Below are 23,517 nucleotides of genomic sequence, written 5' to 3' on the forward strand. Positions count from 1 at the left end.
TTTTTATCAAAAATTCATCTTTATCATTGTTCCAATGGTCGACATCCTTTTAGCATTTTAGAATTCGAAAAGTTCGTACTTTGTGCTTTTAGTGCGACGTGAAGTGATTATTTTGAGAAAACTACTGCCATAAACATTCGTAAGTTGTGTATAAATTATTGTTTTCGAGTCGAGTGGTGGGCGCTGAAGATGATGCGCTGAAATTGAATTCGTGACTCAGGATCAGGAACTGAGCTGTCTTGCCTGTTGTGCAGTGATTTTTATAATCAGAAAGTCCATCTGTATTGTGATTTGTTTTCTTTTTGCTTTTTCGAAAATAGTGTCGAGTAATTCGTATCGTAGTAGTGATAATAACGTTGCTTTGTTCTTCGCTCGGTATTCGAATATTCGATGCTTACGAGTGCTTTGTTTTCGTACAACGCGTACTGTACTGTGTATCGTATTTCGTAAATGGTATGTTATGACTTTTGTTTAGCTATCAGCTATAGTCATTAGTGTGTAATCTATAATCATCTATAAAATCCGCATTCGTAATCGTAAAAGCTGTTTTGAATTCGAGAAGAATCTGTATCACTGTTGACGAGTACGTAGACGTATATTCACACTCCACTGACACTACGTGTAGTTCCTGAAGTTCAGTCAGCCGTTGCACACGTTCGGATTTGCTTTTTATCGAATAGCACTATCATAAAGGATCATCCACAAAGAGTGCACCGACATGAACTTGAACGTACGATGTAGCTAATTATACCTACCAATGCGAGGTATGTAACGATTTCCTTCACGAGTTCTGATTGCCAACATACCATAATACTAATTACCTATAAGTACTACGTTAGCTATTACATAGGCTAAGGATAAGAATGGTGAAATCGACTTTCGTAGAGCCATCGAGATGAAACTCTGGCAGTAAGTAGCTACTGCCGAGATACTTTGATCGCCAAAGTTTCAGACCTCAATGTTGAGTGGTTGTTGAGTAAGGTCATTTTTCCTCAAAAATAGTTTTGAAGTTTTCATTGAAAATCTACGTGACCGATTTGGATGAGATATGGGTCGTAGGCCTACGTGAGCTTTACGTCAAAAAATCAACTCACCCCTTCCTACTCCCCTTCCCGTTTGCGAAGAAAACCTTCATTTTGAATATTGGAAGTTGCACAGAAAAAATTGTAGCTTTAGAGGTAAGAGATGGATCCTCGAAAAGGGAGCTTTTTCGAAAAAATCGTTTGTTTTTTCGCTCTATCCATGCTACAGAACTTGACATGGGAAAGGCCCAAAAATTGGCACCACCTCGTCCCACAATCTAATAATTTCAGAAGCGAAATGTTTCGATGTTTCGACTCAATTAATGCAAAATGATTTGAGAAGAAAGAATTTTCAAAACACGAATTCACCCAAAAATAAGATACCTATATTTACAAATTTTCAAAGAGGGCTAAAAGTGGTTTTGGATTTTGATGGCAATGGTAGGTCCCGACGCATAATTTGAAATGCATACTATCTTTTGAAACTGGGCCTTTCCTCTAAAACGGGGCTAGAGCAAGAAAACCTTTCAACTCAAACTGATGGTCTACCTCCACATAATTTGGCCAAAATTTAACGTTTTTCCCGCAATCAACCTCATTTTTCATAATGAAAGTTGCATTAAAAAAAGTACCCCCCCCCCTCTCTGTCATCAAACTACTTTCATTTTACATTATTTATTACATTTTTTTGGATTTTTCGGAATTTATTTCAATCGTTGTTCCCTATCAATTTTCAATTCAGATTACTTACTGTGCCTTCTCTATATGGAATAATGATCAAATTTCATCAGGTCTGAGCAGATCTAATTGGATCTGAGGAAGGTCCGTATATGATCTAATGTGATCTGGTCTGATCAAGATCAGAACTATTGGGGTCAGTTCAAATCAATTTAGATTTAATCAGATTTCTCCTATTGGATCTGATCTGGTTTGAGCAAGCAAGTCTATTCCAATTCGGTCAGATCTATTTGGATATGGTGAATGTTCGGATCTGATCAAATCTAATCATATCATTTTCCCTCAGATTCATGGTCCTTCTTCACTGACCACTCCCCCTCACAAAAGTTCATTCGTTATACTCTAATTAAATGTAGATATATTTGCTAGGGAACCTTTGGAAGCTCCAAAAATGTCAAATTGAGGAGCTTCATGGAAAAGGGGTCTTAGTCAATTTTTTTTCACTGATTTTTACAACTTCAAATGGACTTTAAAAAATTTTTTATTAGCAACCATTTTCCAATTTGTTTTTTTTTCATGGAGGAACACTTCAATGTCACTGATAATGGTGGAATTGATAAAAAATATAATTTTAAATACGTTCAGAATAATTTGTAAAAATAAAAAAAAAAACAAAAAAAAATAACTAAGGCCCTTTTTTCATGGAACCCCTCAATTGAAAGTATTTTTGAGTCAAGTCAAACGATTTTATTTTAAATTTCATTTTAAAAAAACGTTTAAAAATCACCTTTTAAACAGTGGTTTTTTATTTTGAAAAGTCCTTAAAAATCCACAATTGAAATTGAGCTCCTACATAGAAATTTTGATTAGGGGGGAGGGAGAGGGCCGATATCTAAAAATTATTATAAAAAAGACAGTTGAATTCACCTTCCAGCTACTAAAACGTTGAAATTGCCTTGAATTGATGAGAAAATTGAAGTCATTCAAACAACTCAATTAGGAGAATGAATTTCTTTTTAAAAATACTAATTTGTTAATTTTTTTTGCGTTTTTCAACTTTAGAGGTCTCCATGTTTGTAGATGCCCAACATTGTTCGGGGGACTGGAGGAAGATTTTTCTTGAGAAAAAAAAAGAAGAAAAATATCTTGGAGTATTTTGCTCAGAGATGAAAAATTTTCAAATAAATTGTACCTAGACATCAATTTTTTATTTTTTTGATTTTATTTCGATGTTTTTCAACTTTGGGGGCTTCATTTGAAGAACGAAGGGAGGGGTTTTCCTGAAAATATGGTTATTTAAAAGTACTCTCCCCAGATATGAGAGATTTTCAAAAAATTTGTACAGATATCAATTTTTCATTTTTTCTTTACTTGGAGGAGCTTTATACGAGGGAACCAAAATAATTAGGGAAAGGAGGAAGGCTTTTCTTTTAAATGTGCTTATTGAGAAGGGTTCTTCGTATAAGTGGGAAATTTTCAAAAAATTTCTACATACGTCAATTTTTCATTTTTTTTTTTCATTTTTTCCACATTTGGAGGTCTTCATGCAAGAAAACCAACATCATTTGAGGGTCCAACGAAGGTTTTTCCTTGAAAAATTGGGTTACAAAAAACAATTCTAATGACAGGGTGTCTAACAGTCCTTCCAGTCCCTCTAGGTCAGTAAACGTTTGTCTTTTTGCCTATGGGTCCTTCTTTTCGAAAAAGTCAGTAAAAAGTCCTCTTTTTTATCCGAAGGTCCTTCTTTTTTCTAAATTTCTGTAATTTAATCAAAATCAAGAATGGTGTTGTTTTACATCTCATTTTATCATTTTTCCTCAGCCTTTTTTCTTTTCTTTTCTCGAACCGAAGTTAAAGGGTAAAAAAATTGACTCCTCAAATCAAAAATAATTCTGGTTTACTCCTAGAAGAATTGTGAATTTTTGATTTTTTTTGCCCTTGCTTCACTCATTTACTCGTGTTTTTAAGATAATAAGTTTTTCTGAAAACTTTCAAATTTGAACATTTTGAAGCTATGAAAATAAACTTTTTGCATAAAAAATGGTGTTTTACGTTTTGAATTATCAATTTTGCTCGATCAGATTTGAATTCTACTACATCAATCTTCGAACATTTCCTAGAATGGAAAAATCAACTCGAGAAATTCCAAAAACATAATCCAATCAATGAAAAAATTCAAAAAAAATTTGATTCGACATTTTTGTTTCCAACACTTCCATTTTTAAAAGGAAAAATCTTGGTGTGAAGGGGAGGGGAGGTGTGAAGAAAATAATTGGGAATATTTCTCAGTCTCCCCCCCCCCATCACCCACCACAATGTTTTGTATGGAAAGTTTTATGCTCACCTCTGTTTTTTACATTAAAAATTTTTTAAATCACTTTTTTGATTACTTTTTGGTTACTAAAGTTACTTTTTTCAGAAAAATTTGAGTACTATCACTGATATTAAAAATTTTCATTAAAATAGTTTCCCAATAATCACTCAATTTTTATGTCTTGACAATATGGCGTGTGAAAAAAAATGTGAAAAAAATACGAAAAAGGTACGAAGTTTTGTTTTTTGGATTTGATAGACACCAGACACCCCGGAAAAGAAACTGATCAGGTCTATCTGAATATTATTAATTTTTTTCGTTTCTTTTAAAAATTATAAATTTTTGAAGTTTTTTTTGGCAATTTTATAAAAATAAATGGGGTGGAGGTCGGGGGATCAGTTGGTATTTTGAAAATGTCCTTCCAAAAGGTCCTTCTTTTTAGTTTTCAGATTTTGTTAGACACCCTGTAATGCGAAAATGAGATATTTCCCAAAAAATGTCACTGATTTTGATTTATTCTCATTTTTTCTGATTTTTTCCAACTTTGGAGGCTCCTTACCAGAAAGCCAATGTGATACAAGGGCCAGGAAAAGTTTTCTCTCGAAAAAGGCATTATTCAGGCATGAAGTTCGGTCACTTAAAAAGTGTCTTAAACTTGCAAGTCGCTTTTATCACTATTTCGGCGAAAATGGTCCAATTAAAACATTTGTCGTGTAAAAAAGAAAAAGAAGTGCAAAATTTTAAGAAATGTAATGATCAATATTTTTCATGAAAATCCTTCAGAATCATCATTTTAAAAAAAATTAAAAATCAACTGTTCAACATTAAAGATGTAAGACGATGTGATTGGATAGAGTAGATATTTTCTAAACCGTACAAAAGTAGATCGAAAGATCAGGAAAAAATTTATCACCTGTCGAAATTTCAAGTGCTAAAGTGCATTTTCGATTTTTGGTGAAATTTTGATTTTTTCCCTCATTTTTGACCTAAATTTGATTTTTAAAAATTCACCAAAATCGAAAAAGGCACTTTAGCACTTGAAATTTCGACAGGTGATAAATTTTTGCCTGATCTTTCGATCTACTTTTGTATACGGTTTAAAAAATTTCGTGCTAGTCCTATGTTGGAACGCAAAGACCTGTCAATCAAAATGGCCTCCATTTTGAAAGTAGGGCCACTTCTTTTTAGGACAAAAGCTAGAAATGTTCCTTAGGACTCCTCTTTTATGAAAAAAGTTGTCTCGGAGGATCGACGGGGGGGGGGGAGGAGTGCAATAGATCCTTATGCGGGCTCCCCGACTAACATAATACATATACTTTGCTCTCATTTCTCAAATTTTTGGTCACTTTTTTGCTATTTTTCAGTCACTAAAGTCACTAAAAAAAATTAAATAGATGGATTTCTTGCCTGAAGTAACAACTTTGATTGGTGGGAGGTGGAAAATTCCAACTTTTCAAAATGAGCTACACCCTAACCTACCTACTTTGTTACTCCAGAGTTCGTCTTGCTGGCTCTAGAAATTAATTTCACCATTCTTATCCTTCTAACTCCTATATCCTGTTCAAAAAATTCATCCACTTGGTTGTAAAAAATGGTACATTATCTTATTTGTTCATATGCTTACTTGGATGGTATACGTAAAGGGTGAATAAAATTATCAGTGTATCACTCTTTCGAAATTTTAATCAGTTGAACGTTCAAGCATGTAGGTAAGATACTAGTATGGAAAAATGAAGCAAAAAGAAAGGTTCTAAGAACGAAAAGAATTAGAGAAATTTTCGTTGCCATTGCAAACTATGTATGTGTAAAACAGAATACTTACCTCTTGTCACCTTGTGTATTGGAAGGCTAAGGCTAGGTCTAGGTCTCTTCACCCATAATTTGTTTTGTTTTGTTACTTTGTGACGCAACACATTCGTAGCGCATTATAGACGTACGTAGAGATGTACTATTTTTGCCTTACAAAAGAATATCAAGTCGGTGGTGGGTTGGGTATAGGAGGGAGGTAGATGTCGCGAAAACTAAATTTACTAGATCGACGACTACTGTGTAGTGTGTCACGACACGATCTCGTATTGTGATGCTGCTCGTAAGCTTTCTTACTCGTTCATTATACGAGTACGTATACGCAAAAAATAGCTCGTAATATCGCGTCGTAATACACATTATGCATAGTATAGTATGTGTCCTAATATTCATCTACAATCTACATACGTAGTGTTTCGTATACGTACGTCTACGTGCAATGAGACGAAAATCATTTCGTAGACTAATAGGTGATTTTTTATGTTCACAGATCTGCGAAGAAAAGAATCACGGTAGCTATTTTTCACGATGAGTGGCGACGAAGACTCGATGGATATGGAGCACCGATACGCGAAATCGAACCAGCCACGCGGTTTCCCTTCGGTAGCCCAAGTAGTGGGAATATGGCGAGAGAAATTCGAGCAAGGGACGTTGAACGAGTCGCATTTCAAAGAGCACTGGCGTCTGTACGTTCCTCAGGTTTTGTGTTTGGATCCGAGTAATAGTTCCTACGATCGTATTTTCGACGAAGAAAACGTACTGTTCGCCCCCCTCGAGCAGTTCATTTGCGGCGACGGTAACACCGGCGAGATATTGGACCGGGTACAACGTCTAGATGAGCCATCGACCGTATGCGGCAAAGTGTTTAAAATGAGCGAGCCGACGTATCATTGCCGAGAATGCGGTACTGATCCGACTTGCGTGCTTTGCGTCGAGTGTTTCAAGAAATCAGCGCATAAGAATCATAAATACAAGATGTCGATGTCGAACGGAGGCGGATGTTGCGATTGCGGCGACACCGAAGCTTGGAAAAGCGATCCTTATTGCAGCGTACATATAGCCGGCACACTGAGCCAGGCTTCCACAGCACCGGATGCGTCGTCTTCTTCTTCGCCAGCGACGGGAGAAAGTAGCGGTGGAACCACTGCTCGGGGTAATTTTCCCGAAGATATGGCCCAGCGTACGCGTCTCATGTTCGGAGCTATTTTACGATACGCGTATCATCTGCTCAAGTACGACGATTCGCCGGAATTGCCGAGCGATTTACGTTTAAAGGAGATCGAAGAGGATCCGTTGAGTTTCCTCGATACGCCGGATAGCTACTGTACCGTATTGTACAACGACGAAACGCACACTTTCGATCACGTCATCACTACGCTGTCCAAAGTGATCAAATGCAATCAGCGAGACGCGATGGATTACGTGACGAACATCGATCGAGAAGGACGAGCCGTTGTCAAGATATCCACTTTTCAATACTGTACCGAATTGAAACACGAAGTCGAACGAATCACATCGCGTACCAGCAGTAAACCTTTGAAGGTGTTGGTTAAACATTCGCACGTTATCGCCCATCAGTTGTACGCTATCAAGCTGCTGGCTCGCGTGCAAAAGATTCTATCTTACTCGAAACATTTTCGTCGTATATTCTCCGAAATCGTTTTGGAAACTAAGTCGTCGTCGTCTGCGTCGTCTGCTTCGTCGCCACCGTTAGACATATCCATACTGGAGGGTGTGTTTCGGGCAGACTCGTCGTTATGGAAATCAGCCCGTGTCCATTGGCATCGTTTGTTCATTTCCGGTATGCTGAAAGAATACGAGCATAAGAAAGCGTTCGCCAAACTGTTCACTAAACATTACGGTTCGATTATGCAGGATTATATTCGCGACGATCACGATCACTCGTTTTCAGTCGCTTCGTTGGCAGTGCAGATATTCACAGTGCCAACCATAGCGCATTATTTGATCGCCTATCAAGATGTGTTGTTCGTGTTGCTGAATACCTTCTTGTCCGAATGCAACGCTAATCAAAAAGATGGCAAATTAGAGTTCCAACGCAACGAGCACTCGTCAGCGGTCACTTTTAAACGCGCTCAATTCATCATCTACGATCTGCACTACCTGCTGAGCACGGTACCGGAACCGGAACGATGGACGAACGAGCTACGTAAAGGTTTCAGCCAAGGATTGAGTTTATTCTTACGACTGTTGTGTCTGATGCAAGGCATGGACGCGGTAACACGCCAGGTCGGCCAGCACATGGAATACGAGCCCGAATGGGAGACGGCGTTCAATCTGCACATCAAACTTAGCCCGGTTATAACGTTGATGATCAAATGGTGCGGCACCGATAAGAAAATCCTAACAAAAGCGTACCGAGCAACGTTGAAAAAACTACTCGAGAACCCGTGCGCTGATCTGTCTTCAGCTCATTGCCAAGTTCGCGAGTTAGCCAATCATAGTACGTCGTGCGTCGTGTACGATGTAAGTACGCAGCCCGTTTCGATACATTTGCCTTTGTCTCGTTTCTTGGCCGGATTGCACGTACAGCTGGAGCGTTTTTCGCTCAACTTTTACAGTTCCGAGTTTCAATTCACTCCTAAGCAGACGCTCGAAGAGATCATCGAACCGGTGCTCCGTACGCAAGTGATGATTGCCCAAGTACACGCGAATTTATGGCGTCGTAACGGTTACTCGATTCTGCATCAGATTTATTTCTATCATAATGTCAAGTGTCGCAACGAGATGCTCAACAAGGATATAATCATGTTGCAGATCGGCGCCTCGCTCATCGAAAGCAACGATTTCCTGATTCATTTGTTGAATAAATTCAACCTGATGAATTGGGCCGATTCCGAATTCGAAGGTAACTCGTATTCTTCGGTTGCTGCAGCCGGCATGGCTGCTACGTCCGCTGGTTCTACAACGTCGACGACGACTACGTCGACATCGACGACGACAACGACGACCATCACGACGTCTTCGTCTCCTAAAAAAGCCGAAGAAGAAACCGTACGTCAGACGATCACGTTAGTAGAAGAATTCCTCACGTTACTGGTGACGATTGTCAGCGAAAGATATGTAGTAGGAATCGGCAAAGTGACCGAGAAAGATTGCGTTAAGAAAGAAATCATGCAGCAGCTCTGCATCAAACCGTTATCGCATTCGGAGCTGAGCAAAGTACTGCCGGATAGCGATCACAACGACGTAACGGTTGATTCGATTATCGACGAGATCGCCACGTTCGAGAAACCGTCCACCGGTAACGGCAAAGGCATGTATAAGCTGAAACCGCAATACTACGATCAATACAACGTATTTTACTACCATTACACCAGAGAAGAGTTATCACGTTCGGAAGAAGCTCAGCGTAGAAGACGTAAAGAGCAAGGTCTCCTCGACTGCTGTCCACCGCCCACTCTGCCTCCTCTCACCGAATCTTTCATCATGCTGGTGAATATGTTACAGTGCGACGTCATGTTCTACCTGATGCAGTTGATCTTGAAACGAGCCTGCGACTTGAAAGCTCGCAGCTTCTCCGAATCGCAGCTACATCGCGTCCTACACCTGATCGGATACGCTCTACATGAAGAAGAGAGCGCTCGTCTCGATTACTTTATGTTCACCGAACGGTGCGAAAAATGGGGAGTGCTACGTTACTTGGAAGAGCTACAGAGCAGCAATCGAGTCGAAGCTCATCGCGATCTAATCAAATGGACCGCCAACAAGTACCGATTCGTGTCGCATCTAAGCGCCAAAAACAAACGTATGAACGAATCCCGAGCTGCGGCCGCTGCCGCATCGGCTGAAGACGACGAACGCCGCAGATCGGGTCGCGAAGATGAAAAAATGGAGCTAGGAGAAGGCGAAGAGTCGAACGACCAATCCGCCTGCTTGTCTGCGGACAAAGCCACCTGCGAAATGTCTTGGGAGTGTTCGGAGAACGAAGCTGCGGTCGCGGCAGCCGACGATCAAGCTCAAAAAAAAGAGAAAGAACGTATCGCCAAACTGGCAGCCGAACGTCGAATGAAAATCATGGCTCAGATGTCTTCGGCCCAGCAATCGTTCATCAAAGAGCACGCCCAACTATACGAAGAGGCCACGAAAAGCGACACGTTAGCCACGTCCGGCGCCAGTGGCTCGGGCGGTGCGGGCGAATGCATGGCGTGGGAAGCCAGCAACGACGAAAACGTAGAATTCCCAATCGCCGTCGGCCCCAATCAAACCCAACGCTCGTCTCCGGATCCCGGATACATTTGCATATTGTGCCAAGAACACCAGATCGTTCGTACAGATGCCCCGGCCATGGTTTATGGAGCGTTTGTGCAGAAATCCGCAGTACTGGTCAACGAAGTGCACACGATGGCGCTGGATAAGCATCGTAAAGTCGACGTAAGCGCTGCCGGCGACGACGCTACCGTGTTCTTGACCAGCGCACTGAATCCTAGCCCGTTTACCAGCATTTGCGGCCACGTTATGCACAGCACGTGTTGGGAGAAGTATTTCAACAATATTTCCACCAAGGAGAATCGTCGACCGTACAGATTACGTCAGCCGATCAGTTTCGACGTCGAGAAAAACGAGTTCCTGTGTCCGCTCTGCGAATCGCTCAACAACACCGTGCTTCCGGTGTTGCCGCCGCTCAAGAATATGAGCAACTCGTCGACGACGCTTTCGCTCGACCATCCGCAATTCTCGTTCGCAGCTTGGCTCAAAAGCATCATCGTGGCAACCGATAAGAAACAACAAGAGATACTGAAACGCAAAACAACCACCACTTTGCCGCTAGGATGTATCAAAGAAACCGCCATTTTTAACGAAAGCTTACTCGATGATAGCGAATCGTCATCTTTGTCGAATGTTACCGATCTAACGACGACGGGCGCTTCGGCGTCGAATAATGTCATCGCCAACGACAATACACGTGTCGCTGCCACCGACGCAGCAGCTACATCGGATGATTCGTCGCAGCAACAACAACCCGAAGATACCGTTCCGACCGCAGCCGAAGACGACGACGATTTATCTCTATCCCAAGATACCGATCAAATGGAGATTTTATTATTCAACAGCGTAGCCGAATCGAACGCAAGTGGAAGTGGTGCCGAACAAGCTTCGTCTTCGTCTTACTCGGGTCCGGTTCTGTCTCCCACGTTGACCAGTATGATACAAAAATATTGCAAATCAGTTTGCGTCAAAGGTCTAGGCTCGTCTTCGGATATCGAACACAATAGCGTACTGTATTGTTGGAAATGCTGCGCGTACACGATACACGTCGTAGAAATGCTACTAAGAAGCGAGAGCAGACCGTTGTTACGATATTTACCCACCAGACAGAAACAATGCATGAAAGCTTTGATACGTTTATCGGCGTTGCAAGAGATTTGCGGAAACCAGCGCGTCATCAACAACTACGCGGTCACATTGCTGGGCATCGTATTCGACAACAGCCACATCTACGAAGATACCTGTATCCTAGACTGGGATCCGTTCGGCATGCTGGTCCCACTAGTCATGTGTCTGCCTAGTCTGTTCTGTATGGCGACCCCTTCGCCTCTACCTTGCGGCAGCGTGCTCGAATTATACACGCTGAAATTGATGTTGATCTCGACCGTTGCGCAAATTCTAATCGGTCTACGTAGCGGTAACCTAGAATCAGCTGCGGTTTCTACAGCCACACAAGTACCCGCTAACCCGGACGAAGCAGCTGCTAGGAGCGAGTGCTTGAAAATGTACTTGAAAATCATCACAGAAGGAGACGAAAAGGATACCGCGACTTACAGCGAAACCATAGACACGGCGGCGTTGTGGCAACGCGTCACCGAATTATGTATACCGTTTTTACGCTGCTGTTGTCTATTTTTCCGATTCCTTACCAATGTGCCGGCTGCCGACTGCCTGAGCCAGCCGGAAGGCGATACCTACGAGAACATGTGTAAATATTTGGGACTGCCGACGACCTGCGACCAACTGCTCGACGATCCGTTCGTATTGAAGGTGTTCAAAAAGTGGACGATTAACTGGCGCAGGAAGCAAACTCTTCATAATAGCAGTATACGTTTCGAAACTTACCTGAATCTTAGACGTTTAATTCAGTTGCCCGACGATTACAGCGAATTGATCAATTCGGTGTCGATGTTTACCTGCCCGAACAGCGATCGTGAAGATTCTAGGAATCCGACAGTGTGTCTCGTCTGCGGAACTATTTTATGTTCTCAAAGTTATTGCTGTCAGAAGGAGTTGAACGGGGTCATGGTACGTGCATTACGTTGTCTAGTGTTTTGATTTTTTAAATAATGATGACGAAATTTCCGACTCTTTGCTAGTTACGAAAATGCTGCTCAAAATTGATTTTTACAAGGGTTGTATTCCAATTGGCTGAACATTTTTTGAACTGGACGCAACTAGATCGAAAGAGCTTTTCAAAAATATTCCACCAGCCACGATTTCAGGTTCCAGAGTGCATTTTTTGACCTTTAATGAATGTTTAAAAATCAAATTTGGATCCAAAATTGAAAAATAATAAAATTTTATCGAATTAATCTTAGTCGGAGAGCTCGCTTAATAGTCCGGCATATGACAATAGGAGTAATTGCACCACCACCACCACCCCCCCGGCCGATCCACCGGAACATCTTTTTTCTTAAAGGGGACATCCCAAGGAACATTATAAAGCAAAATTGCCCAAAAAAAGTTGGCCTTACTTACAAAATAGCAGCCATTTTGATTGACAGGTCAGCAGAAATCGCAGATTTTGCGTTTCAACATAGGACTTGCACGAAATTTTTCAAAATTTACAAAGGTAGATCGAAAGATCATGCAAAAATTTATCATCTGTCAAAATTTCAAGTGCTAAAGTGCGTTTTTCGATTTTTGGTGAATTTTTGAACATCGAATTTAGGCCAAAAATGAGGGGGAAAAATCAAAATTTTACCAAATTGACCAAGAAAGCTGAAATTTGGGATATACCCTATTTTCGACGTGCCAAATCGATTGGAAACGGTTTCAACCCGTTTTGAGCAGTTCTGGAGCCTCCAGCAGATTTTTGAAACTTGAAATTCCCACAAAATTCCATCAAATTGCAGTTGTAAAGCTAAAATTCATTCTAAAAAATAATTTCAATACGCTACGGAGTACTGCAGGAAAATTTCAGATCGTTTTGGAGCCTCCAGCGACTTTTTGAAAATTCCTGAAACCTCCAGCAGATTTTTGAAACTTCAAATTTTCACAAAATTTCATCAAATGGAGATGGAAAGCAGAAATTTACTCTACACTCCAATTTTAACACCCTCTGAAAACGACTTCTGGTGGATTTCAAGTCATTTTAGAGCCTCCAACGACTTTTTTGAAAATTACTGGAGCTTCCAGTAGATTTTTGAAACTTGAAACTGCCCCAAAATTTCATCATACTAAGATGGAGAGTCGAAATTCATTCTGCAAACTAATTTCAATGCGCTACGAAGTTGACTGCTGGTGAATTTCAAGTAGTTTTGGAGCCTCCAGCAATTTTTTGAAAGGTTGTAGGACGTTTTTTTGGAAAACTGAAATTTTCTAAAAGTATCTGGAAGCTTCAAACCCATTTGAAACCACCATTTCAGCTTACCAACTCCATTTGATAAATTAATGTTGGGGAAATTTCAAGCTTCAAAAATCTACTGGAGGATCCAGTAATTTTCAAAAAAGTCCCTGGAGGCCTTAAAATGACTTGAACCCACCTGAAGTCGTCTTCAGAGGGTGTTAAAATTGGAGTGTAGAGTAAATTTTAGCTTTCCATCTCCATTTGATAAAATTTTGTGAAAATTTCAAGTTTCAAAAATCGGCTGGAGGCTGCAGTAATTTTCAAAAAAAGTCGCTGGAGGGCCTAAAATTACTTGAACCCACCTGAATAGGACTTGCACGAAATTTTCAAACTGTACAAAGGTAGATTGAAAGATCAGGCAAAAATTTATCACCTGTCAAAATTTCAAGTGCTAAATTGCGTTTTTCGATTTTTGGTGAATTTTTGAAAATTCAAATTTTGGCCAAAAATGAGGGGGAAAATCACAATTTTACCAAATTGATCAAGAAAGCTGAAATTTAGAGTATACCCTATTTTCGACATGCCAAATCGATTGGAAACTGTTTCAAATCGTTTTGAGAGGTTCTGGAGCCTCCAGCAGATTTTTGGAACTCGAAATTTCCACAAAATTTCATCAAAATGGAGTTGAAGAGCTCAAATTTATTCTGCAAACTCATTTTAATGCGCTACGAAGTACTGCAGGTAAATTTCAAGTCGTTTTGGAGCCTCCAGCTACTTTTTGAAAATTACTGGAGACTCCAGCAGATTTCTGAAACTTTAAATTTTCACAAAATTTCATCAAATGGCGATGGAAAACTGATATTTACTCTATACTTTAATTTTAATACCTTCTGAAGACGACTTCAGGTGGGTTCAAGTCATTTTGGAGCCTCCAGCAACTTTTTGAAAATTACTGGAGTCTCTAGTAGATTTTTGAAACTTGTAATTCTCGCAACATTTTACCAAATGGAGCTGGCAAGCTGAAATTTACTTCGCAAACTAATTTCAATACGGTATTGAAGTCGGCTACATGGTGGTTTCAAATGGTTTTGAAGCTTCCAACTACATTTTGGAAATTTCAATTTTCCAAAAAACGCCATACGACCTTTCAAAAAGTCGCTGGAGGCTCCAAAACGACTTGAAATCCACCAGCAGTCAACTTCGTAGCGTATTGAAATGAGTTTGCAGAATGAATTTCGACTTTCTATCTCCGTTTGATGAAATTTTGGGGAAATTTCAAGTTTCAAAAATCTACTGGAGGCTCCAGTAATTTTTAAAAAATCGCTGGATGCTCCAAAACGACTTGAAATCTCCCAGTAGTTGGCTTCGTAGCGTATTGAAATTAGTTTGCAGAGTAAATTTCGGCTATCCAACTCCATTTGATGACATTTTGTGGGAATTTCGAGTTTCAAAAATCTGCTGGAGGCTCCCGAACTGCTCAAAACGAGTTGAAACCGTTTCCAATCGATTTGGTATGCCGAAAGCAGGATATATCCCAAATTTCAGCTTTCTTGGTCATTGGTCAATTAGGTAAAATGTTGATTCTTTCCCTCATTTTTGGCCTAAATTGCCATTTTGTAAGTAGGGCCACCTTTTTTTGAGTACAAGGGTTAGAAATGTTCCTTAGGACTCGCCCTTTAAGAAAAAAGTTGTCCCGGAAGATCGACGGGGGGAGGGAGCAATAGATCCTTAAGCGGGCTCCCCGACTACCTGGAAAGCTTTCGAGGACCCAAATATGGATAAACCATTTAAACAGGTCAAGTATTAGCCACAACTCGATTTTTAAGCTATCTAGTTGATTTCTACACTTTCTGAAGAAAGTTTTGAAATCCATTAGAAATCGAAAATCCTATCGTAGGCTCTATAAAATGTCTAGAAATGGTGAAATTTACTTCGAGAGAGTTGATATCAACTTGGAAATAATTTTAATAATATTTACTAAACGTATGTAGTAACCGAAACGTTTGTGTTTCAGGTGGGTGCTTGCGCGTATCATGCCCAGTATTGCGGAGCCGGAGCTGGAATATTTTTACGTATGCGAGAATGCGAAATCTTATTGTTATCGTGTTTCAATCGTGGCTGCTTCTTGGCACCTCCTTACGTCGACGAATACGGCGAAACCGATCAAGGCCTGAGAAGAGGCAATCCGCTCAAGCTATGTCTTAAACGATATAAAAAATTGGAAAATATTTGGTTATCGCATTCGATTCACGAAGAAGTGTCTCGTTCGTTGGAATCTACACACTCGTTGGCCGTTACTCAGTGGCAGCATCTGTAAACTCGCTAATATTATAGGTACGCGTATCTCTTTATTCATTCGTCCGAATAATCGATGAAAGAGTAGCTGCACCTAACAAGGGAATCTTTTGAACTCATACTCTTCGAATAATTAAACGAAACCAAACCAAACCGAAAAGCATGTCTCAAAACCTCGTGGCCAAAATTTCGAGTAATTTAGGTAACTAATTAAATTCATTTTTGTATTTTTGGCAAATTTTTGAAAATAATAAAAATTCTAAATGTATCATTTCTAACCTAAAATTACTCAAAATTGTCACTTGTTTGCAAAGAAATTCAAGTCTCACTTTTTCTCCAAAAGTTGCCCATAAATCTCGATCGCTTCGTCGTTAAAAAATTGCCAAAGTGGCTTGCCCTTTTACTATTATTCAAAATCTCTCATTTTTCCAACATTTTACAAAAAGTCAATTTTTTTTACTAAAAAATGTTGCAAAAGGTTTCACTTTTTCGACAAAAATTGCAAAAAATTGTCACCATGTTGTCAGTGATTTCAAAAAAGTCTTGTTTTTTGCCAAAAATTGGCATAAAATTTTCGCTATTTACTCAACTGATGATTTTTTTTTTTTTAAATTTAAAAATGCCAAAATACGTAGGTAAAAAGTCTCACTTTTTTGTGATGAAAAATTGTTTTTCTGTTTGCCAAAATAATTGCTAAAAAGTCTTACTTTTTTATATAAAATTAAAAAGTTGCTCTTTGCCAAAAACCAGTAAAAATAGTCGTTTTTCTGACAAAAATTTTGGAAAGCCCAATTTTTTCTTTAAAAATTCTTCAAAAATGTAATTTTTTTGCCAAAAAAAAGAAGAAAAAATCCTTGCTTTCTATTTATTAAAATCTTACCCTTTTTTCTGAAATTTCCAAAAAGTCTTTCTTCATTACCAAAAAGTTCAAAGTCTCAATCGAGTTACATTATTGCATAGATTTTAATTGAATGTTATCTGTTTTTAGTTGTTTTTTTTACATTTGAAATTTTTCTTTGTTATTTTAATTGAAATGTTCTAGATTATTTGGCGACCTTTTTTTTACAATAGAATGATTTGCTCACGATTTTAACTTTTTTGGTTACTTTTTTGATTTTCTTCAGTTACAAATGTTACCTTTTTTTTTTTTTTTTTGGAATAAATTGAGCATGAGCCCTTGGTTAGGTATAGGATTTTGGGGTTTCAATCTTGCTTTGTTTCGTTCAAATCGAAGATTTTTTTTTTTATCATTTCATTTTTTAATGAGCCATATACAGCAACATTGTGAGCAGAGTTTCAGATGGTTTTAAACAATGCAATGTGTAAAACAGTGTTTAAAACAAAAAAAAAAAACAAACAAACAAACAAACAAACTGAGTTTTGAACAATAAAAGTGACTTTTTTTTTTACAAAAACCACGTTTTTGAAAAAAATTTCAGTTAGTTTTTGTTTAAATTTCAATAGTTTTATGAAAGAAGGTCTGAAAGGTTCTCTAGTAATATTTTGAACTAATTTTGAGTTCCTTTATTTTTTTTTAGGCTAAATTTTGATGTGTTGTTTATAGTCCGGCATATGACAATAGGAGTAATTGCACCCCCCCCCCGCCGATCCTCCGGGACACTTTTTTTCTTAAAGGGGACATCCTAAGGAACATTTTAAAGCAAAGTTGCCAAAAAAAAAGATTTTGCGTTTTAATATAGGACTAGCACGAACTTTTTCAAACTTTACAAAGGTAGATCGAAAGATCATGCAAAAATTTATCACCTGTCAAAATTTCAAGTGCTAAAGTGCGTTTTTCGATTTTTGGTGAATTTTTGAAAACCGAATTTAGGCCAAAAATGAAGGAAAAAATCAAAATTTCACCAAATTGACCAAGAGAGCTGAAATTTGGGATATACCCTATTTTCGACATGCCAAATCGATTGGAAACGGTTTCAACCCGTTTTGAGCAGTTCTGGAGCCTCCAGCAGATTTTTGAAACTCGAAATTCCCACAAAATTCCATCAAATTGGAGTTGTAAAGCTGAAATTTATTCTAAAAACTAATTTCAATACGCTACGAAGTACTGCAGGTGAATTTCAAGTCGTTTTGGAGCCTCCAGCGACTTTTTGAAAATTCCTGAAACCTCTAGTAGATTTTTGAAACTTTAACTTTTCACAAAATTTCATCAAAAATGGAGATAGAAAGCTGAAATTTACTCTACACTCCATTTTTAACAGCCTCTGAAGACGACTTCAGGTGGATTTCAAGTCATTTTAGACCCTCCAACAACTTTTTTGAAAATTACTGGAGCCTCCAGTAGAGTTTTGAAATTTGAAATTTCCCCAAAATTTTATCAAACCAAGATGGAGAGTTGAAATTAATTCTGCAAACTAATTTCATTACGCCACGAAGTTGACTGCTGGTAAATTTCAAGTCGTTTTGGAGCCTCCAGCAACTTTTTGAAAGGTTGTATGACGATTGAAATTTCCCAAAAATAGCTGGAAGCTTCAAAACTATTGAAACCGCCATGTAGTCTGCGAAGTAAATTTCAGCTTGCTAACTCCATTTGATAAATTAATGTTGGGGAATTTTCAAGTTTAAAAAATCTACTGGAGGCTTCAGTAATTTTCAAAAAAGTCGCTGGAGGCCCTAAAATGACTTGAACCCACCTGAAGTCGTCTTCAGAGGGTGTTAAAATTGGGTTGTAGAGTAAATTTCAGCTTTCCATCTCCATTTGATGAAATTTTATGAAAATTTAAAGTTTCAAAACTCTACTGGAGGCTCCAGTAATTTTCAAAAAAGTTGTTGGAGGGTCTAAAATGAATTGAAATCCACCTGAAGTCGTCTTCAGAGGCTGTTAAAAATGGAGTATAGAGTAAATTTCAGCTTTCCATCTCCATTTTTGATGAAATTTTGTGAAAATTTAAAGTTTCAAAAATCTGCTGGAGGTTTCAGGAATTTTCAAAAAGTCGCTGGAGGCTCCAAAACGACTTGAAATTCACCTGCAATACTTCGTAGCGTATTGAAATTAGTTTTTAGAATAAATTTCAGCTTTACAACTCCAATTTGATGGAATTTTGTGGGAATTTCGAGTTTCAAAAATCTGCTGGAGGCTCCAGAACTGCTCAAAACGGGTTGAAACCGTTTCCAATCGATTTGGCATGTCGAAAATAGGGTATATCCCAAATTTCAGCTCTCTTGGTCAATTTGGTAAAATTTTGATTTTTTCCCTCATTTTTGGCCTAAATTCGATTTTCAAAAATTCACCAAAAATCGAAAAACGCACTTTAGCACTTGAAATTTTGACAGGTGATAAATTTTTGCATGATCTTTCAATCTACCTTTGTAAAGTTTGAAAAAGTTCGTGCAAGTCCTATATTAAAACGCAAAATCTGCGATTTCGGCTGACCTGTCAATCAAAATGGCCGCCATTTTGTAAGTAAGGCCAACTTTTTTTTTGGCAACTTTGCTTTAAAATGTTCCTTAGGATGTCCCCTTTAAGAAAAAAAGTGTCCCGGAGGATCGGCGGAAGGGGGGGGGTGCAATTACTCCTATTGTCATATGCCGGACTATTATTGAATAAAATCATAATTTACAAATTTACCAAAAAAATTGAAATTAAATTCCAAATAAAGAAGTTTTTTAATAATTTTTATTTATGCAACTGTACTAATAAATGCACCTATTGTTACAGGTTTTCTAATTTTCGTCCAGTCGTGCTCGGTTCTTTCTTACTGCAGCTTTATTTATTATCATCACTGATAACCCAACTGTACAAAATACCTGCAGCTCAATATCGACGTTTGCTGGTCTGTTGGACTCAACCTTAGGATTTGGAATACGGGAATATGCAATTGCACGTTCGCTGCTGCCACGTATCATGGCAAACTTTGTTTCTGCTTATACTGGAGGTCTTGAAATTCCAGTTCATCGTATTGTAGTTGGCTACTATCCTTTTGGATGAGGCAGTAATACCGCTTGTGTTTATATCCCATTTAGCCACCGTCATCGCCGTTGTCTTTATTACCTATTGTTTTGATTCGATTTTTTATACATATGTACCTTGTACAGGGTGGCCCAGAAAAACCTTTCACACTTTGGTAGCCACTTATTCGTGTCCTGTAAGGGTTAGGGGAATGGTAAACACAGCTTCAGGTAGCCAATGGATGCCGAATTATGTTGCAGTGTGTGTTTTTCGTTGTAGAGAAGTGGACGCTTGTGCAGCTCGCTTTCATTATAAAGGCGTTTTACCAAAATGATGATGCATACATTAATGCAGTCATTATTTTGGTAAGATGCCTTCGCAAAAAAGCACTCTGCACAGACATCCACATCACCACAAAGACAAACATGCATCAGAACATAATTTAGCATGCCTTGGCTACATGAAACCGCGTTTACCACTCCGCTAAGTTGACTTGTCTGGATGGGCGTGGCTTCAATACCAGTTATTGGGACCATGTGTAATCGAGGGAACGGGGAATGGAGATCAGATTGCGCGATGTTTGCGAAGGTTCTCCTTCCGAAAGGGCTTCCTGGTTATAACAAGACGATACAACGCGTTGATCAGCTTGTGAAACGATTGTAAACATTTCCCTTGCCGAATAATCTCACGCAACGCTGAAAATCACTGGCTGCCTGGATCATCAGGTTTCATGTGATTTGACTTCTTTTTATGGGGCTTACTCAAATCCTACGTGCATAAAATTGATCCAGGGACCCTAAATGACCTTCAGAACAATATTATTCGTGAATGCTCCCTCATCAGTCAAGAAATTTTGACGAACGTGTTCAATAATTCAAAAAAATGTCAGGCCAAATGTGTGAAAAAGGTAGAAAACATCTTATTGGCAAAATTTTTAAACGGGGACTTGTAAAGTTGAATTGAATATATGGTCTGTAACTGGCATGTTTCTACTTTATTTTGGTTTTTTAATCATTTCTCTAGGTGTTTTTTTCTCGGAGTAGTGAGCAAAACAAATGTGAAAGGTTTTTCTGGGCCACCCTGTACCTTATTTACTACTCTCTCTCTCTCTCTAATTCTAACTGTACAATTATTGTAATTTTTTTTTCTCTTTTAGATTGCGACTTGTTCGAAAAACTATAATCATAATATTCATACTCTTATATAGTTTGTTTCACTTGGCATTGCATAACCATTGCTAGCTTTATCACTATAGTACCTAAACTTGTAATGTATTTAGTTACCTACTTCGAAGCGACGCGACATTTTTATTTATTAGAACGACGAACGTGTAAAGAAGGGCGAGTTTTAATGTCGTGAACCTGATTGGTGGAATTTTTCAATAATAATATTGCTTAATTTTCGATCGTTTTCTTACTGCTGCGTTTTAATACTTGATTCCCATTATCAGCATTATCATCGTTGTCATAGATCATTATAATCATCGTTATTTTTATTATCGTTTTGTTCATTGTCATTATTATTATCATTCATTTTTTTGAAATGAAATCATTTACTTTACATGGTAATCACATAAAACGGATGTAACACGTTTGAGTCTTCATATTTGTTCTCTAAAGTGCAATCAGCAATTCAGAATTTCTACCAAAACTACACCTCTTATACCTAATTGGATTCTTTTATGTGAGGTTTAGACATAACGCTGGCATTTTTGCTTTATTCTGTTGTAAAATTGATAAATTTCTTTTTAGAGCTGCGAACTTATCAATGTCACACATTTATCATTAAACCATTTTACTACAGTAGGTATTTGCTAACGTATATTTTTTGTATTGCCAGTTTTGTAATCATAAGGTTCTGATTTCCTTTTTTTAAAAGTCGTAGCTTTTCAGAGAGGACATTTACTCAACCTATTTTACCTAATTGTTCCTGTCATTGGCAGTAATAACTGTTGCTTTTGAGATTAATTTCCTACGAGTAGTTTTTAGCTTCTTATCATGTGTATTGATATTATACAGAATGCTGTTTCCTTTTGATAACCTAACTACCGACTTCGATGGGTACGAGTTTGAAAGATTTTTACAAAATATTGAAATGAAAGCGAACCATCTGTAATATTCTAGAATTATTAGATATTCTCAGAAAAGTGGAGTGAAAATACATAATGAAAAAATGTGTACATTTTAGTTTAAGTTTAACATTTCTGTTCGCAGGTATCGTTATACGAGTTCGTGTATGTGCATAAATACTTTTAAGTATGGGTTGATCCTCTAGCTGATATTATTGTAGATATTTTTTCACGTACCTTCATCTATATTATTGCATCATAAGCGAATGTGTAAGTATTATGTTATTTTAACTCTAGTTCGTCGTATTTTACCGATTTGACGAGCGTTGCTGTTCAGTTTTAAATATTCGAATATTAATTGTAATTGTAGTTGTAATTTTACGAAATACGTTCATATGCCTATATCCAATAGTAATAATGTATAACGTTTGTATTATATCTACCTATGTTCTTCTTCTTCTAATCGTGTGTAACTTTTTTTTGTAACATAGCTTTTTATGTCTAGTTAGTCGATGTGCTTAGTGTACTACATATGTACCTATGTCAGTGGTATTACGTATAGATACGTACTTTGTAATGTATGTACTTTAACTCAAATTGTTGTATTCGCAAACAAATATAACAAAATAATGATTGCCATTTCGGTTGTTTCGATTCTTTCTCATCTTACTTAAGTATTTTTTACTTTATTTCTAGCAGTGTTGGTCGTTCATTCGTCAAAATTTGCGGTTTGCAGGAGAATCAATAATTCTGGATCAAATATGATAACGAAAATGAATTCGCCGAGGCCGAGCCGAAAACTCCACTGAAACTAAAATTTCCTCTCGATTCTCCCCCCCCAAAAATTGAAGAGTCATTCTGTTTGAAAAAAATATAAATATTTACGGCGAACTCGTTATGCAATTTTATTAACATCAAGTATCCCTCATCTAATACTCCTTCAGTGATAGTCCGGCATATGACAATAGGAGACAGGAGTAATTGCACCCCCCCCCCCCCACCGATCTTATGGGGAACTTTTTTCTTAAAGGGGACATCCTAAGGAACATTTTAAAGCAAAATTGCCTAAAAAAAATGGGCCTTACTTTCAAAATGGCGGCCATTTTGATCGACAGGTCAGCAGAAATCGCAGATTTTGCGTTTCAACATAGTGCTTGCACGAAATTCTTCAAACTTTACAAAGGTAGATCGAAAGATCATGCAAAAATTCATCACCTGTCAAAATTTCAAGTGCTAAGGTGCGTTTATCGATTTTTGGTGAATTTTTGAAAATCGAATTTAGGCCAAAAATGAGGGAAAAAATCAAAATTTTACCAAATTGACCAAGAAAGCTGAAATTAGGAATATACTCTATTTTCGACATGACAAATCGATTGGAAACGGTTTCAACTCGTTTTGAACAGTTCTGGAGCCTCCAGCAGATTTTTGAATCTCGAAATTCCCACAAAATTCCATTAAATTGGAGTTGTAAAGCTGAAATTTATTCTAAAAACTAATTTCAATACGCTACGAAGTACTGCAGGTGAATTTCAAGTCGTTTTGGAGCCTCCAGCGACTTTTTGAAAATTACTGGAGCCTCCAGTAGATTTTTGAAACTTGAAATTTCTCCAACATTTTATCAAACTGAGATGGAGAGTCGAAATTCATTCTGAAAACTAATTTCAATACGCTATACAAAGTACTGCAGGTAAATTTCAAGTCGTTTTGGATCCTCCAGCGACTTTTTGAAAATTACTGGAGCCTCCAGTAGATTTTTAATCTCGAAATTCCCACAAAATTCCATTAAATTAGAGTTGTTAAGCTGAAATTTATTCTAAAAACTAATTTCAATACACTACAAAGTACTGCAGGTGAATTTCAAGTCGTTTTGGAGCCTCCAGCGACTTTTTGAAAATTACTGGAGCCTCC

General features: G+C 38.1%; 1 protein-coding gene across 1 annotated transcript; it reads left to right on the forward strand.

The window, feature by feature from the left end:
- The first annotated feature begins 14 nt into the window (after window positions 1–14).
- Window positions 15–22,248, forward strand: Ubr1 (Ubr1 ubiquitin ligase). The gene is made up of 4 exons (XM_065357719.1): window positions 15–764; window positions 6,311–12,075; window positions 15,354–15,673; window positions 19,311–22,248. Exons 2-3 carry the CDS (start codon window positions 6,349–6,351, stop codon window positions 15,654–15,656), a joined length of 6,030 nt encoding a protein of 2,009 aa, XP_065213791.1. The 5' UTR covers window positions 15–764; window positions 6,311–6,348; the 3' UTR covers window positions 15,657–15,673; window positions 19,311–22,248.
- The last annotated feature ends 1,269 nt before the right edge of the window (window positions 22,249–23,517 follow it).

This window comes from Planococcus citri, chromosome 3, assembly GCF_950023065.1.
Source record: "Planococcus citri chromosome 3, ihPlaCitr1.1, whole genome shotgun sequence".
Classification (NCBI taxonomy): domain Eukaryota; kingdom Metazoa; phylum Arthropoda; class Insecta; order Hemiptera; family Pseudococcidae; genus Planococcus; species Planococcus citri.

Coding starts and splice junctions, on each gene's coding strand:
- Ubr1 (XM_065357719.1), top strand. CDS start 6,349: ATGAGTGGCGACGAAGACTCGATGGATATGGAGCACCGATACGCGAAA. Junction 12,076..15,353: donor AGGAGTTGAACGGGGTCATG/GTACGTGCATTA, acceptor TTTGTGTTTCAG/GTGGGTGCTTGCGCGTATCA.